At 42.0% G+C, this 17227-nt stretch overlaps 1 protein-coding gene across 3 annotated transcripts in view; it reads left to right on the top strand.

Moving 5' to 3' along the window:
- shroom4 (shroom family member 4) overlaps positions 1-17227 on the top strand; it is a 125495-nt gene that overhangs the window by 66364 nt on the left and 41904 nt on the right. For all 3 annotated transcript variants that reach the window (XM_078211509.1, XM_078211511.1, XM_078211510.1), the window contains 2 exons: positions 6822-6953; positions 9980-12434. In XM_078211509.1, the coding sequence (XP_078067635.1) occupies positions 6822-6953; positions 9980-12434 (2587 nt within the window). The remainder of the gene's footprint in view (positions 1-6821; positions 6954-9979; positions 12435-17227) is intronic.

Here is a 17227-nt window from a genome sequence, read left to right on the forward strand (position 1 = left end):
AAATTTACAAATGGATTTGGATAAGTTAAGTGAATGGAGCAAAATTTGGGAGATGGAGTTTATCGTGGATAAGTGTGAGGTTATCCATTTTGGGAGAAAAAATTCAAAGGCAAATTATTTAAATGGAGCGAAAACTTCAGGTAGCACAGTGGTTAGCACTGCTGCCTCACAGCGCCAGGGACCCGGGTCCAATTCCTGGCTTGGGTCACTGTGCGGAGTTTGCACATTCTCCCAGTGTCTGCTTGGGTTTCCTCCGGGTGCTCCGCTTTCCTTCTACAGTCTGAAAGACATGCTGGTTAGGTGCATTGGCCATGCTAAATTCTCCCTCTCTGAATGAACACCAGAGTGTGGCAACTCGGGGATTTTCACAGTAACTTCATTGCAGTGCAAGTAAGCTTACTTGTGACTAATAAATAAATCTGTGCCTGGTGCATGAATCTCAGAAAACTCATATGCAGGTAATAAGAATTTTGGCATTTATCGCTAAAGGAATAGAACATAAAAGTAGTGAAGTGTTGCTGATACTATACAAAGCATTAGTGAGACCTCACTTAAAATATTGTGTACAGTTTTGGTCCCCTTACTTGAGGAGGACTGTAATTGCATTGGAGGTGGTTCAGAAGAGGTTCTTTAAATTGATTCCAGAGGTGAGTGCTCTGTTTTACAAAGTGAGATTGGGCAGTTTAGGCCTGTCCTGCCTAGAATTTAGAAGAATGAGAGGAGAGCTATTTGAGGAATACAATCTTGATGAGGGGGGAATTGATAAAGTAAACATGGAGAGGAAATTTCCTCTTGTAGAGAAATCTAGAACAAAAGGTCATAGTTTTAGGATAAGGGGTGACCAATATAAAACACAGATGAGGAGCAATTACTTTTCTCAAAGGGTTGTGAGTCTGTGAAATTCACTACCCCAGTTTGGTGGATGCCGGGACATTGATTAAAATTAAGAAAGAGGTGGACAGAATATTAATGAGTAAGGATTTGAAGGGCTATGGTGAACGGGCAGAAAAGTGGAGCTGAGGCCAAGGTGAGGTCAGCCACGATTGTATTAAATGGTGGCTCTTAACAGAAGTAGCGTTGGAGATAGTGGATCCATTAGTTACAATATTCCAAAATTGCCTGGATGCGGGATTGGTACTGGTTGATTGGAAAAAAGGTTAAGTGAAGGGGCTAAATTGCCTACTCCTGCTCCTAGTTCTTATGTTGTTCTTGTGTTGGGAGTAATGGAATCTTTGGATTATCTGCAATTTATGATAAGATCATGGGAGTCTCGCCAGAAGACCCAGAGGTCCGCAGGATTTCTGAGCAGACAAGAAGAGGCTACAGCAGCTGGCCAAAGTGATGCATGGCACCAGTCCAGTTGTGTGTCAGGTACAGTTGCACATATGCTCTCACCAATGATGTGGTCTCCGGTGTCTGTAGATGATCCCATTGGCCTTGCTCCATTCGCGAGTCCAGCATTAAAGGATGAAGGCTGAGTAACATATGCATATTGATCTTGTTCTGTATCAGAGTATAGGGAGATGACTAATTATATTCCATAAGAGACAGTTCTGCTGCTCTTTGATCATTTTTGTTTAAATCATGTTTTTTGCACAATGCAGGCTCGAATGTCAAAGAGATTGTATTGAACTGAGGTTAAGTTGACAAAAATGTTACTGTCTTCTAGCCAAAGTTCTGATACCCCTAAGATTTTTTCATCAGACCCTCCCCCTCTGTTCTGATGCTCTGACCTGCCCCTTCTGTTCTGATGCCCCTCCTGTGAAACACACGGTAATGGCTGACCTCCACCTCCCTGCTTCAACACCACCAGTTTTCACTCTATGGGCCCATGATTCCTGCTCATCACTCGCATAATCGCCAAGGTTACGTTCAATTCCATTCACCAGCATGTAAATCAAAAGCTGAGGATAGGAGCACCCTCCACAGTCTAGATTATCAAGCCTGCTTACAGTAATATCCATATTCCTATATTAACCATTAAACAAAACATAGACCATTTCAGAGTCACTTTGCTTTCCAAAAAGGGTGCACAAGAAGAAAAGGGGCCAGTCCGAAAATTATTCTCCTGAATTGTGTCCATTTTAACTTGCTGTCTAAATGCTTTTTAAAAGACAAAATTGTACCTGCTTCTTCTACTACTACCTCTGGCAGCTTGTTCCAGACCATAACACCCTCTGAGTAAAACAATTGCCCCTCTGGACCCTTTTATATCTCTCCCCTCTCAATTTAAAGCTATACCCTCTAGTTTTTGACTCCCCTACCCTTTGGGAAAAGATGTTGACTATCTAGCTGATCTATGCCCCTCATTATTTTATAGACCTCTGTAAGATCATCCCTAAGCCTCCTATGCTCCAGGGAAAAAAGTCCCAGTCTATCCAGCCTCTCCCTACAACTCAAACCATTAAGTCCCGGTAGCATCCTGGCAAATCTTTTCTGCATTCTTTCTATTTTTATAATATCCTTTCTATAATAGGGTAACCAGAAATGTACACAGTATTCCAAGTGTAGCCTTACTAATATCTTGTACAACTTCAACAAGACGTCCCAACTCCTGTATTCAATGTTCTGACCAATGAAACCAAGCATGCCGAATGCCGTCTTCACCACCCATTGTGGTGATTGCCCCATTAAAGATCAGTCTGCAGAGTAAGGGTCATTGACCCAGGAAACCAATCAGAGAGCAGGATGGGGGACTAGTGAGCTTGGGTTTCTGTCCCAGACCCTTCTCAGGAGCTGGCTGTAAATAAACGTGTTGTTGTTTTTCCCATAACTGGTGAATAAGGGTTATTATATTGGCGGCAAGGCGGCAAGCCTTGAACTGTGATTATTCAGTTGCTGTTGAAGTTGAGGCAAAGAAGAGTAATTACAAAAATGTCTCTTTTTGGACGGATAGATCGTTTTTTGCTTCTGTGGAGGAGTGGGCCCAATACATAGAACATTCGGTCTATGATATTCAGGCAAGTAGAATGGAGGAGGAGGGGAATAGAAAGGCAATTTACCTGAATGCGTATAGGACCCAGGCTTACAATTTGATTTACAGCCTCACAACCCCAAGTATGCCCAACTCCAAGCCATTCAGTGAGATTATTACATTACATTTCCACTCAAAGTCATCAGTCATGTTGCAGAGATTTGAGTTTAATTGAAGGAGAAAAGCCCCAGGGGAAACTATTGCAACTTGTATCACTAGGCTGAAGCAAATCTCGGAGCACTGTGACTTTGGAATCACTTTGGATGATGTGCTGTAGGACAGGTTAGTCTGCGGGGTGAATAATGAGGCTATTCAATGCCAGTTAATAGAAGAAGCAGATATAAATTGTAAGTGAGAATTAGAGATAGCGCTGGCAATGTAGAGCGCTGAAAAGAGTTACAAAGTGTGAAAAATGGCACCATTCACCAGTTCGGGCGAGAACCTTCAGTCAGCAGTGGTGCTGAATTAAAGATGTTGTGGTGAAACAAATTCAGCCACAAATAAAACAAGAGGAAATCGAGTGGCAAAGATTGAAGCAGGATGTTATAAGTGTGGGGGTAACCATTCCCCTAAATCCTGCAGGTATAAAGAGGCTAAATTGTTGGTTCCCTTCAAGGGACAATGTTCAATGCCACATGAATGAATTACCATAGGGCAACAGATGCCATCAAACCATATCAGGAAGGAGCCAACACATTACAGAAGGAGAGGAGAAAATTGCCAAGAAGAAAAGTTTGGCTAATGTAGAAACTGGGAAGAAATCTCATGTCAGATTTGTTTCTTCACACAAGTTGAACGATTGGCAAGCAACGCTGATTAAATCAACTGAATCTGCCCTTCTCTGTTCAAATTGTAAATTGTATGGTAAACATTTTGGTGCTCACTCCTCGAGGGAGTTTAAGAATTCTTGTTATGCAGCTATTTCAATGTTGATCACAAAAATAACAATGTGTTTCTTCTTTTTATGGACAGAAGAATTGCAGGAAATAGTTTGAGTTGGGCAATTGAAATATCCTGTGTTTAAAATTTGAGAGGCCAGCAAGCTGCTGTGTTTTCTTAAGCCTTGCAGTCAGATAGGACTTCCAAACTCGTACAATTCTCCCCCTCCCCCACCCCTTAAAAGAACGGACTTTGCTTTCAGGATTCCTTTTTGAAAATCAAGCCATTATAACGAGTTATGACTAATTTATTTATTGACCTGTTTTATTAAGCTAATTTTGTTTTACACGAGACCTGGTGATTTGCATGGGAAAGTCTGAGAGAATTTCTGTGTGGGATATGGTGATGGAGTTCAGTTAACCTGAGCATGTGATGACAACTCCAGTATAACCAATTCTATTGATAATATAGCCCTTCCACTTTGGGCACTTTTACACTTGGTACTGCTGTTCTTCAGGTTGTAGGAGAATCGTATTCATACATTCGCTCCCTATCTTTAAACACTTCCTTGGGTGACAATTCCGTAGTTAGCCTATGAAAATGTGACTTAGTTAATTTTAGCATTGTCAGTGCACTGAGGTCATGACAATGCTCTCCTACAATCTGATCTAGAGAAGTGTCAAATGTTAAAAAATACTTTCCGGAATTCTATTCAGCCAGCAGTCCTGTTGCTGAAATAAAGACAGAACATGCTGGAAATATTCAAGAAGATCAATCAGCATCTCTGGAGAGAAGACAGTCAGTGTTTCGGCATGGACAAAGTTAGAGATGTGTCACTGACGAATGTTACTTCAGCTCTTTCACACTATCGATCCCAGTAATCATGTTCACCCAGCACCCTACTGTCTGGAGATGCATATACACATAGGATTAGCCAGATGCAAACATCCAACTGGATTTGAGGTTCTTATGAACCAACAGGACTATAGACCCATTAGAATGTAGTTTGCGAATCTTGAACAGACGGAAGAGTATTTTCCATGAAGTAAAAGCAGGGAGCCGATTATTACTTGCAGAGTTCAACAATGTTTGGGCATGTCTTTCAGCCTAAAAGTGAGTGACAAGCTCTCCTGAACTTGCATAGTTAGAAACTCTTTATGCACAATCCAGTCCCCTTGCACCAGCAAGCTCAGTAACTCCTTCCAGCCAGCACAATATCCCTGTGCTGCGGTAAGTTAGGCTCCCTCATTATGAACTCGGAAGTTTGAAGAAATGTTAGAAGTGAGATTTATTATCGAAAATGTGAGACTGATGGCAGACTCTTTAAATGTATCGGAATCTTTATTTTTCAAAATAAGGTACATCAAAATGTACCATTTTTAGAAATAATAGCGCACAAACCACAAAGGTGCTATCTCGCTCAGTGACTCAGCCAGTACCTGTGTTATTATCTCCCTAAGTCGCAATCCATTGTCTTCAGTTTGTTGTGGGTTTCCTGAAATTATATGGCAAAACTCATTTTTTAAAATTGTGGATGTGATGGTGATAAAACCCCTTTAAACGGGGCTAAAAATGGTAGAATGTGCAACCGGCAACTCGTAATCCTGTTCTGTGATTTTGTAACAACCCAAGTGCAATTGAAAGTTTGAGCGCTGAGTGACACAAACACTACATGGCGCTAGTTTCTTTATGTTGCACTGCAGAGTTTGTGAATATTTTCTGGAAACACGCTGAATTATATTTTAGTCTTTTGAAATGACAACTGGCACCGGACCTACTTTTATGGTAATTGCAGGACTCTTGTTATGAGGCAGGTGTTGACTTTGCTTCCACCTGGATGTGTTTGAATCATGTCTAGTAAGAGTAGCAAGCGGCTTTGAGGGACAAGATGCACTAATTCTTGCCAACTCAGTGGAGTTGAGAATTGACTAAGATGCAAACAGAGCTTGAATGCTTGCTGAAGAAGCAGTCAGTCAGGACTTGTTGAAAGGATATCATTGACATGAATAAAATGTGAAGTAAGCACTTTTTTATGTTTGGGGCATGAGAGAAAATGTGCACACCATTTTATGCCACACGTAACTTGACAATTATGCATTTCTATAGGTTTCTAATACACTTTGTGCATCCAAATACAAAAATGTTTTTCCTTTTCATTTAAAAATGGTATCCTTTTTAGCTGGTGCAGGCATGAATGCAGAGAGGGATTTCTTTGTTTCAAGAAGAGGAGAAATTGGACTGAAGGACGGAAGATAGGAAATATTAATAGGAGCCCCATTGATGATTCAGTGGGTAAATGCAGTGCGGAGTGTGGTAACTGATCTATGCAGGCACAAATTCTTCGGGCTGGAGAGAATCAGCTGGGTTCCTCCTCCTGACCACTGTCTTGTTGACCTTTATTAGAAAATATGTTAGTGAAGGGAATTGTTTTCCATGCTAGAGAAGCCCACTGGTATTTATCCAAATGCTTGTACATAAGGTGAGGTACTGGAGTGCTGCAGTGCCTGTGGAACTGTACCGTAATGAGAATCACCAGTTTCAAGGAAGAAGGGTGATCTTTGGGTTGTTGAAACTGCAATGCACCAAATAGCACCCAAAAAAGAAAGCTATTGAAATACACCTTGAATGCAACTTTAAGGTGTATTAATCCTATCAAAATACCTGTCTGTCTTACATTTAGAAGTTTAACAACACCAGGTTAAAGTCCAACAGGTTTATTTGGTAGCATCATGTCTTACATTTCCCAGCATCTGTCGAATGCAACACTTGATCAACTTCCCCTTTGAACTTACATATATGTAACACCTTTCATGTCTTAAGGACATCCCAAAGTGCTTCAGAGTTAATTTAAGTACTTTTGAAGTGTTAACTGTAGATAAGGCCTACAAGCAGAAATAAGACAACTGACCAATTGCTACACATAATTAAGTGCATCTACAGCTCACGTTTGTGTGTTTTCTTGTTTTAGGAGGAATGGTCCAGGGATAAGACCTTACACATGGCACTTAGCCAAGTTATCAGAGGCACAGCCTGAGGCCACTATGATGCACCATTCATCAGGATGTCTCAGTCTGTCGTGGCACTCTGGATATGACACCAGGTGAGTCTTATGGGCTGTTAATGTGGCATTGTTACTGAGACAAGAGTGAGGTGTGTGATAGAAAACCATCCAGCTTGCCCAAAAGACCCACTTAATAAATACGCAGCAAAGTGTAGCACCGAGCAATACAGAAAATGTCACCAACTCAGATCCTGGCCTGAGTCAATTAACCCAAGCTTGCATTCTAATTGCAGGACTAGAGATATCTTCAATTCTGCTTGGCTAGGGAAGGGAAAGCCATTCTGCTCCTGATTGATCCCTGATAATCATTGCTGGGGTGTGCCTGTGTGTGCGTTGGATTTAGGACCCCATTCAGTTTGACTGTCACTTCCCCCATTCACATGAGTATTAACTTAGTGAGGTATCAGCAGGTAGTCAGTGTTCCTGGAACCAAAACCCAGAATAAGTCATCCCCGACAGAAAAGCAAAAGAGAAAAAAAATGAGGGGTAGACATTTATAAACTAGTCTAGAAATATAGGAATGCTGACTATTCAGTACGGCATTCCTGCCGCCTTTTGTTTGAATGTTTATAGATTGCTGCTGTTTGTCACTGCTGCTGATCTGACAGGAATCATTGTATTTGTCTTAATTACACTCGGACCCTGTCACATGCTACATCAGACTGGTAAAATATTTTGTTGAAATGCATGTTGATGACCTGCTGAAGATACGCGTGTCAGTTGTCTTCTCAACTTGATTAAACTCTACTTCCATTAAGCATTTGATTTTTGCAACCATTTTCATGCTGTTTAATAAGTTACACATTGGTTTTCATGATTTAAATTCAAGATGCAGAACTGTTGTTTCCCTGTGGACAGAAAATACCAAGACAGAGGCAATTCTTTGAAGAAATTTGTTATGAGATGTATAAAAAGACCTGACACTTGCCCTGATCCTTTAGTTCCCCCCCCCCCCCCCCCCCCCCTTTCTGGAGCTAGCAGCAAATCTTTGTTGTTTTCCACAATGGTGGATTAACAAATGTAAAGATACAAAAGGCAGACAGGAAAAGACCAGAAGGTCGATCCAGCCAGTTTCCAATGGCCGTGATGGAACTGAGGAAGTATCAGGACTACCCATGTACCCTCCCAGAGGTAATTTCTTGATAGAAACACAGTAGAACAGATTTTGAAAATCCTAGGCCAAATTGCATAGAATTTAAAGCACAGAAATGGGTCATTCAGCCCAACTAGTTGTGCCAGCATTTATGCTTCATGCATACCTTCTCGCACCTTATTTCATCTATCCCTAGCAGCATAACGTTGATTCCTTTTTTCCTCATATATTTATCTGGCTTCTCTTTAAATACGTCTATTCTCTTTGCCTGAACTACTCCATATGCTTATGATTTCTGCACTTTGATTGCTGTCAGGGTCTAGAGGTATCTCTTGAGTTCCTGATTGGAGTTATTAATGACTGCCTTGTATACAAGAGAAAGTTCTCTTGTTGCTTTTCCCATTCTTTGAATCTCCCACTCTCTTCTCTTACTGGATTTCCTTTGCTGATTTATTTTCCTCTAATCCAGTTTCCCCACCCCCCCCCCCAGTAACAGTAATTAACATCTAATTCAGTTTGACGTGTAGGGACATGAATATGCCATTCAGCCCCTCTAGCCTGTTCCTTTATTCAGTGCGATCAAAGGGTTGAGGTCCCCCTTTTTCAAATGGATTAGTAATCATGGATCCCCTCCTCCATCCAAATTAAAATGATACTTTCTACATGCTTCACTTGCATAGTGTGAATATTTTAGTAATTTTTAAGAAAATGAAGAGTTACATAAAGTAATCAGTAAAACGGGCATGTTTACTGTCAGAGCACATCCTTATTGTGATGTTTGACTATATCATAAAAATAATTCTTCACTTCCAGACAGGAGGATAGGTTTGTCTTCATTGCTGCCAGAGCAGAAAATGAAGTTTGTTGTTGGGAAAGATAACAACAATTGTGCTGCTGCTTTTACCATTTCTGGGTAGTAGATGGCCAAAACTAGGGATGTGATCCTGTCACTTAAACTTTAGCAAAGAGCCACAGGCCAGTTGTACCAGCTCCTCATCTGTTTTTCCATGCAAATTCTAAATTTAAACATACCGATAAAAGTATTTCCAAAATACTTAGTGGAAGAACATTCCAAACGTTAAGCAAAAGAGGCCAATATGCCACTGGCCATATTAAATTAACAGCTGAGATTTGCTGCTGTACAAGAGTTCAGCACCATCTGATCAACAATGCAGGTGTGAAAGCTGAGTCACAGGGTGTGACTGCGCATGGCACCAGGATATCAGCTCCAACAGCTTACTGCCCATCCCCAGGGAGAGGTGGCAATGACAGTAAAGGCTGACATGTGGACCAGCGGCTTGTCCCCCTGTGGTGGGAGGAGGAATTGTTGCTGATTTTTGTTGCCTTGGTACAAACTGAAGTTGCAAACAGGAGTGCCAAAACGTTTTCAGCCTGAATAATGCGGCCGTTACCACAGTATCTACTGGTTGCAATCGCTAGCTCCTTACAGCCTAACATTTAGCCACACCATCTGAGACCCAAATGTGTTCTGATCCAGTTCCGAGGACATCCATCTCACCCAGCTCCAGCCATCTTGTATCCGCCTGACTCCCGTTACTTGGCTCCAATTCTGAGTTATTGAGCATTCCCACATTATCTCGAGGACCTTTGAAATCTATACAGATGTCAAGGGGTCTGCAGACCTCAGTTTGAGGACCGCTGAATTAGATCATTGCTGCTCTGCATCTTAACGTTGGTTGCATTGGTTCTATTGCCTTTAATACTCTTGCTTACAATTAGCCTCTAAATGATTTCAAGGCAATCACCTTGGCAAATACAAGATCATCCAAAGTCCCAGTGACTTTCTCTGTGTAATGTTACTAGCCTCAATTAGGAAATTGTTCACGGTACATAAAATTCCCAGGAATGGTAAACTTGTAGCCTTATGGCTGGAAATTGTGGTATAGATACCCAAAATGGGACAGTTACAAATTGCATGCTTATTTTATCTGCATTCTGTTGTGTCTTTCAGCGACTTTCCAACACAGTGGGATCAACTAGCTCTGCATCGTAGCTCGGATCAGAGGAGTTCATTTGGAAGCATGGACAGTCTTGACCAACCCAGTCAAAGCTGTGACCAAAGCACATGTCCTAACAAAAGAGACTCTGCCTACAGCTCATTTTCTGCCAGCTCTAACGCATCTGACTATACTCTGTCCTCGTCAGTGAAAACTGATGAGTCTGCCTCCATGGACAGCATACTACATGGCTTGGGGCCATGGCTGCCAACCAGGTACGGAGAGGCCCAGTACCTTCCAAATGGAAGTGAAGGCAGGGAGAGGGCAGCTGAAGAGCAGCTTTGTTCTCACTGTGGGAAAGCATCACCTGTCGGTGACAACATGCTTCCATGCCAAGTACATGAAGAAAGTGCTGCGAGTTCTACCAAAACAGCCCCTCCCCCACCACCTGTTCGCAGAGAGAGTTTTGTGGCTGCTAAAGCTCGCTCTGCCTCTCTGTGTGTGACTAATTCAGAGGCATTTGCAGCAACAAACATGTTGCTTCAACCTGGAAGATGGGCTTCTGAAACCTTCCTATCTAAGAAAGATAAAGATTCCGAGGGACAATATTATACTTGTGTTCCCAAGTGCTGTACGTGCACTGCCCCACGCTCTAGTAACCCAGAATCCAGCCATTGTTCAGTCGAATGCTGCTGCTTGTTAAGACAACAACCAAGGCTTTATTGCCATTCTCACAGGCATGGTGAAAAAATTATCTCGCACGAAAATACAACAATCCCTAGAAAATCCAGTCGATATTTGATGGGGCAGTTGGATTTGTACAATTTGATTGAACCATCCTTTGTTGCCAGTCAGTACCTGAACCGGAGTAAAGTGGAGCAGAATGAAAGATTGCCTTTGAACTTGCATAGGCACAGTGCACCCGAGAAGTTGTTATCGGCACAAATGCATTCACTACCTATTTCAGACTGTGGTAAAAATGGTTTGGGATCACGGTATAATCAGGAAAGTCACAAATGGACCAACTGCATACCAATATCTCAGCAGGAACATCAATCCAACATAGAGCATCCTCATAAAGCTTTAAATGAAATGGATTCTTCATTGGAAAAGCAGATGAAGGAGAACCCTTTGAGCCCTGAATCTACAGCAAAGGGGAAGCAGCAAGAAATTGAAGAAGCCACTTGCAATCACTGTTTGGATGGTCAACTCCGTTCTTCCTCTTGCAGAGCTGAGCTGAGTATTATAAGTTGTAAACGGTCATCATTTCAAACTACAGCCCAGCAGCAAAACATACAATTGCCCCCAAGACCACCCGATCAAATGAGCGAGATTGGAAGCACATCTCCAATTGGCAATACTTTGGAAGATGAGGCAGATTTAGAAGAAACCAAAAATGAAACTGGCAGACATACTCGGGCCTTGGGTTCTAGAGTAGCCAGATTGCGGCGCAAAAGTGACCGTTTTGCCACAAATTTGCGGAATGAAATACAAATGAAAAAAGCTCAGTTGCAGAAGAACAAGAGTGCAACTGCATTGTTACAAATGGAAGAAACTTCAGAGGAACTGGTTGATTCGAGAGAGAAGCCATCCAGTTCCTATACTTGTAATACTGGTGAGTCTGATGTCAGTGGCACAGCAGAAGAAACCACAAACATAAAGACACAGACCATAGATTCCAATAAAACTCCGGATGATATGAAAGAGGATTGTAAATCAGGAAATATGTGTTTTTATCCATTGGTCTGCAGCCCCTATGTTTCACCAAACAGATGCAAAATAGGAGCTGATTCATTATCCCAAAATCTTGATGAGCCAAAGACTGCTCAGGGAGTCAGTGGACCTGACCAAAAAACTTTGGCACCTGAAGATAAAGAGGAGGCTCAAAGTAAGGTGACAAAGGAAGTTGGATCCAATGAGGTGAAATCTTGTGCAATGGCAGTGTTAGAGGAACCAGATACTTCCCCATTGGTGTCCTTTGCAGAGAGGAGAAAATTCTTTGAGGAGACCAGTAAAGGTTTATCTGGATCTGATTCTTGCAATTTTCCAAGACTTCAGAGTAAATCGGGTACCATAGGAAAATCTAAAGGGCAGAGCCTTTCCAGTAAGCCGCACATTCTCCCAAGTGATCGCCCGAGGCAATCCACGGAAGAAATCTTCCAACACTCCACAAGCAGAGTCAGTCAAGATTCTGAGCAATATCCTGCTTGTTCAGCCAGAAATTTGGAGCAAGCAGTCCACCACGGGCAAGGAGAGAAGTTACAAGAGCAGGAATGTGAAAATTTAGAGCGCCTCAAACTAAATAAACCAAGCATTTTGAAAGAACGTTGTGTCTCTCATGTTCAGCAGGTGCAACACTCTGATCCAGCTCCAACTCTACTTTATCAGTATTTCCATCCAGCTAGCAATCACCTTGAAGAACCTCATCCCACCGTAAGGTCCGACCAGCCACAGTCCTCTTTATCTGAGGTAGGACATACATTACCGACTCATTTTAATATGTTCAATTTTTGTTGCAAGTTTATTTCTCTGAGTCGTCTAACCTGCCTGCTCTGGCCAGATCAACACTGACCTGAGGATGCCATAAACCATCCAAAAGAAACAAATTGGCCATTATTTTTCCCTTTCCACTCATACAAAGCATCCTCTCGTGAAGCCTCACCCTTTCTGCAGTTTGATTGAGATCAGGGCTCATTGTTTGGCAGGGAGGGGTCAGTCGAGGGGAAGCTGTGCGAATCAACAAAGACTAAGGTGTCCGTGTAAGTAAAGTCTATCATGACTGTCTAGTTTACATGGCAATTATTTTTAACTGCTGCACCTGTTTTATAACTGGAATAAAAAGACAGCACCTTGACTGCCAACTGAGGTAATTTTAGTTAGTAGTAATGCAACTTAGAACATGACAAAGCTAACAAATAAACATAGATTGTGACATTCTGTCTTGTTGAGGAAGTTTCAGGTCTTGGGTGTGATACTGAGTTTTTGGTGAAATCGGTGGAGCCTTTAGGCCCGCGTTTTTGTTCGAGTCGGGTAGCTTGAGTTGGGGGAATTCTCCTGGCTCGCCATGCTCAACTGAGAAGAAACTCTTTTGAATGGCAGGGTCTTCACTTCAGGAGGGTGCAGGTACAAGATGAGAGTCAGGACCCGTCATCCTTGGCTGTAAATTGGAGGTGGCCCCAGGCTGCGAAGTGCTGAGACAAGTGATTTCAAAAGCCCGCCTTAGTTCTTTGGGACTTTGTCACAATTGTTTTGTTAAATATTAAGATGCTAGATGTCACTCCTCATACCTCCTTGCGTCCACACCCACCCGCTTTGACGAAGGTTCATCCTGACTTGAAACATTGGCTCTATTCTCTCTCCACAGATGCTGTCAGACCTGCTGAGATTTTCCAGCATTTTCTGTTTTTGTTTCAGATTCCAGCATCCGCAGTATTTTTCCTACTGGGCCAGACTTTTCAACTCTCATTGATACTGGAAATTTTTTCGGAAAGGGCTGGGAATTTAAATAACTCCTTCAAGAGCATTATGATTACTCTGAAAGTTCACAACTCCAACACTGCAGGTTAAGGCCCTTACAGAGGAAATGGGGTCTGTTTGAACTCGTTACTGGTTCAAATGGCCCTGTTGAATTTGGGCTTCCTGTGTGAGCCATGCCCCTTTCCTCTACTGGCAGAAATGGAATCTGTCATAGATGTGTGAGGACTTCTGGATTCGCCCACCAATTTTTTTCTTAAGCATTAGGGAGTTTCCAGACCGTTGTGAGCAACTGATCAAGAAAAATTCACATGGAGATGTGCACGCCTGCACATTTTCATGCTTTCACCAGGCTTAAGTGCCATCAATTAATTATTGATCTTTTGATTTTTCCAACCTGATTGCGGGTTGTGATCACAACCCTATATTCTAATAACTTTGTTTTCTTATCCCTAAGATTCAGAAATATTGAATAGATTGCGAGTGAGAAACACTGAATATTGCCACTCATCAATATTATTCAGACACCACATCGTCAGAAATTGGCTTTCTTTGTAGAAGAGAAAAACACATTTTATGTTAAAAGAGCAACTTGCATTTCTTTCACCTTGCATAAAAAAAAAGGCCTGTATTGGCTTTTTTTTTTTAGTAGCTTGGAGCTTTTTCCCTTCCTCCTCTCCTCAAGGCACTCACAATGTATGAGGTATGGTTCCATGTACTCTGGTGCATTTCCAATAATCGTGCCTGTTTAAACTGCAAACAAAACGTTGCTCTTTGCACGTGATGTGGCCCTATAACCAAGCCCTGAATCTGTCCTTGCCCAACATATACACGTGTACTTTTCATCCAAGAATGATTAGAGCAGTCAAGAAAATGGGTTTTTGTCCTTCTTCCAATGTCCTGGATCCTGCTTGTCCTTTTAGCATACAAAACTGGATAAACAGAAACATTTACCCAAGTAAATGTTGGGAAAACCAAAATCATTGTCTGCAGTCCTTGCTATAAACCTCATTCCCTAGCTGCTCATTGCATCTCTCTCTCTTTAGCAACTGTATGAAGCTGTTCCAAATCATTCACACACTTGGTCTTATATTTGTCCCCAAGATGGGCCTTCAACCACACACCTACACAGTCACTAACTACATGTATTTGCACCTCCTGTAACATCACCTGTCTCTGCTCCTGCCTCAGTTAATCTGCTGCTGAAACTCTCATTCAATGTCTATGTAACCTCGAGACTGGACTATTGTAACACAATAGTGTACAGAGTTTAGATGACCACAGGTTTATGAAGGGTGGCATGTGGGAGGCCATAAAGGTGTCAAGGAAGAGAATGCACGACAAATGGGAAGGTAGTGATTAGCGTGGAGGAACAGAAGAAGTTGCATTGCATGTCCAGAGATCCTTAAAGGTAGCAGGACAGGTCTAGAAGATGATTAAGAAAGCATTTGCCATGTTTACCATTATTAGCCAAGGCATGGAATACAAGAGCAGGGTGGTTATGCTGCAACTGTGTACAACTCCAATTAGGCCACAGCTTGAGTACTGCAGATAATTTTGGTTACCGCGTCACAGGAATGATGTGATTGCACTGGAGAAGGTACAGAGGAGATTAATGAGGATGTTGGCTGGGAAATTTTAGTCATGAGGAAAGCTTGGATAAGCTGGGTGGTTATTTTCCTTGAAAACAGAGGAGGCTGAGGGGTGACACAGTGAGGGATATACAATTACTGAAGCCTAGATAGAGGAAATAAGGACAATCAGTTTACCTTAACAGAGCATCCAAAACTAGGGAGTAGAGATCTAATTAATTATATTAAAAGTATTAGAGACGCAATGAGGAAATTTCTTTTCACCCTATCTGTGTAGTAAGGACCCAGGTGACAAGGCAGAACCCCTTCTGAAAGCATGTACCAACCGATTCGAGAACAGCTTCTTCCCTGCTGCCATCAGACATTTGAATGGACCTATCATATATTAATGCTGATCTTTCTCTTCACCCTACCTATAACTGCACCCTATCCTTTCCTTCTCCCCTATGTACTCTAGGAACGGTATGTTTTGTTTGTATAGCTCGCAAGAAACAGTACTTTTCACTGTATCCTAAGACATGTGACAATAATAAATCAATTCAATCCGATAATAAGTGTTGGGTATTTGATTTATTATTGTCACATGTATTAGCATATAGTGAAAAGTATTGCTTCTTGCGTGCTATACAGACAAAGCATACCGTTCATGGAGAAGGAAACGAGAGAGTGCAGAATGTAGTGTTACAGTCATAGCTAGGGTGTAGAGAAAGATCAACTTAATGCAAAGTAGGTCCATTCAAAAGTCTGATGGCAGCAGGGAAGAAGCTGTTTTTGAATAGGTTGGTATGTGACCTAAGGCTTTTGTATCTACTTGAGGAGCCATGATATGCATTGTTAAGAATAAAGTGCAAAAGGGTGGGTTTCGGTTGAGTAGCTCTTTTGTTGCCTGACATAGACACGATGGGCCTAATGGCCTCCATCTGTGTGATCGATTTTTATGAAAGCCCCACCATTCCTTATAACAAGCTTGGCTGGCCCTAGAGAATCATTGATGCTGAATCAAAATGGCTGAGTGAAATGTGCCTTCCTATACAAATATATAAATAGCCTTTTAGACCATTGTGAGACCCTGATGTATACAGTCTGTTCTTTCAATCGGCTGTCTGAATTTGAAAAATTCCTTCTCAGTAGTAGCTGTCAAGCAGTAGAATTTCATGCGAGTCACCATGTATTTTCAGGCTGAAAGGAAATAGAATACACAAAGGAAGCCATGGCTGAGTCATGCGGGAGGGTCTCATGAATGCCTGACAATGAATTGCATGGATGGTAACAGAATCAGTAATACAGTTTGCATATGTAGACTAATGTATAGTCATTGAATTAAATGACTGACTTTGTGCACAGTTGTTAGCACGTGCGTCTTGAGTCATGTGTTTTGGGGTTCAGGTCCCACTCCAGGGCTTGAACAGAAAACTCGCAGTTGGTGCTCCAATGTATTGGGGAATGCTGTAATGTCGGGGTGCCATCTTTCAGATGAGACATGAAACTGAGCTGCCCACTTGCGTCGAAGTAAAAGATCCCATGACACAATTTTGAAAAGCTGGGGAGTTATCTCCGGTATCCTGGCCAATGTTTCGTTGGGGAGGTGGTGGCATAGTGATATTGTCACTGGACTGGGAACCCAGAGACCCATAATAAAGATCTGGGTACCCAGCTTCAAGTCCCACCGTGAAACCATTGTCGATTGTCGTAAAAACCCATCTGCTTCACCAGTGTCCTTTAGGGTCATCCTTACCTAGTCTGTCTGGCATTATCTCCCAATAATGTGATTGACTCTGAAATGGCCACTCAGTTCAACAGCAATTAGGGATAGGGAACGAATGCTGGCCCAGCAGTGACGCCCACATCCCATAAAATAATTTTTAAAAATTGACTGTAAAGTGCTTTGAGGCATCTGGTGATTGTGAGAAACTCTCTATAAATACAAGTCCTTTTTTAAGTTGCTGCAAGACGTATTTTAAGTACAGCACCAGTCTCCCTTCCAGTGTCATTTATCTGTGCTGCATCCATTACATAATGGCCAAATGAACTTTTTTCTTCCCTCCCTGAACATTTAATAGCACAGACCTTTGCTGAGGTATAGATCCTTTGGTATCAGCCTCTCCCAGTCTGGTTATTCTTCACCCATGAACCTGAACAGTCCATTTGACCATAGACTGAGTCAAAATGTTGTTCTCCCTCAAAGCAAGGACCACG

Source organism: Mustelus asterias, chromosome 4, assembly GCF_964213995.1.
Source record: "Mustelus asterias chromosome 4, sMusAst1.hap1.1, whole genome shotgun sequence".
Taxonomy (NCBI): Eukaryota; Metazoa; Chordata; class Chondrichthyes; order Carcharhiniformes; family Triakidae; genus Mustelus; species Mustelus asterias.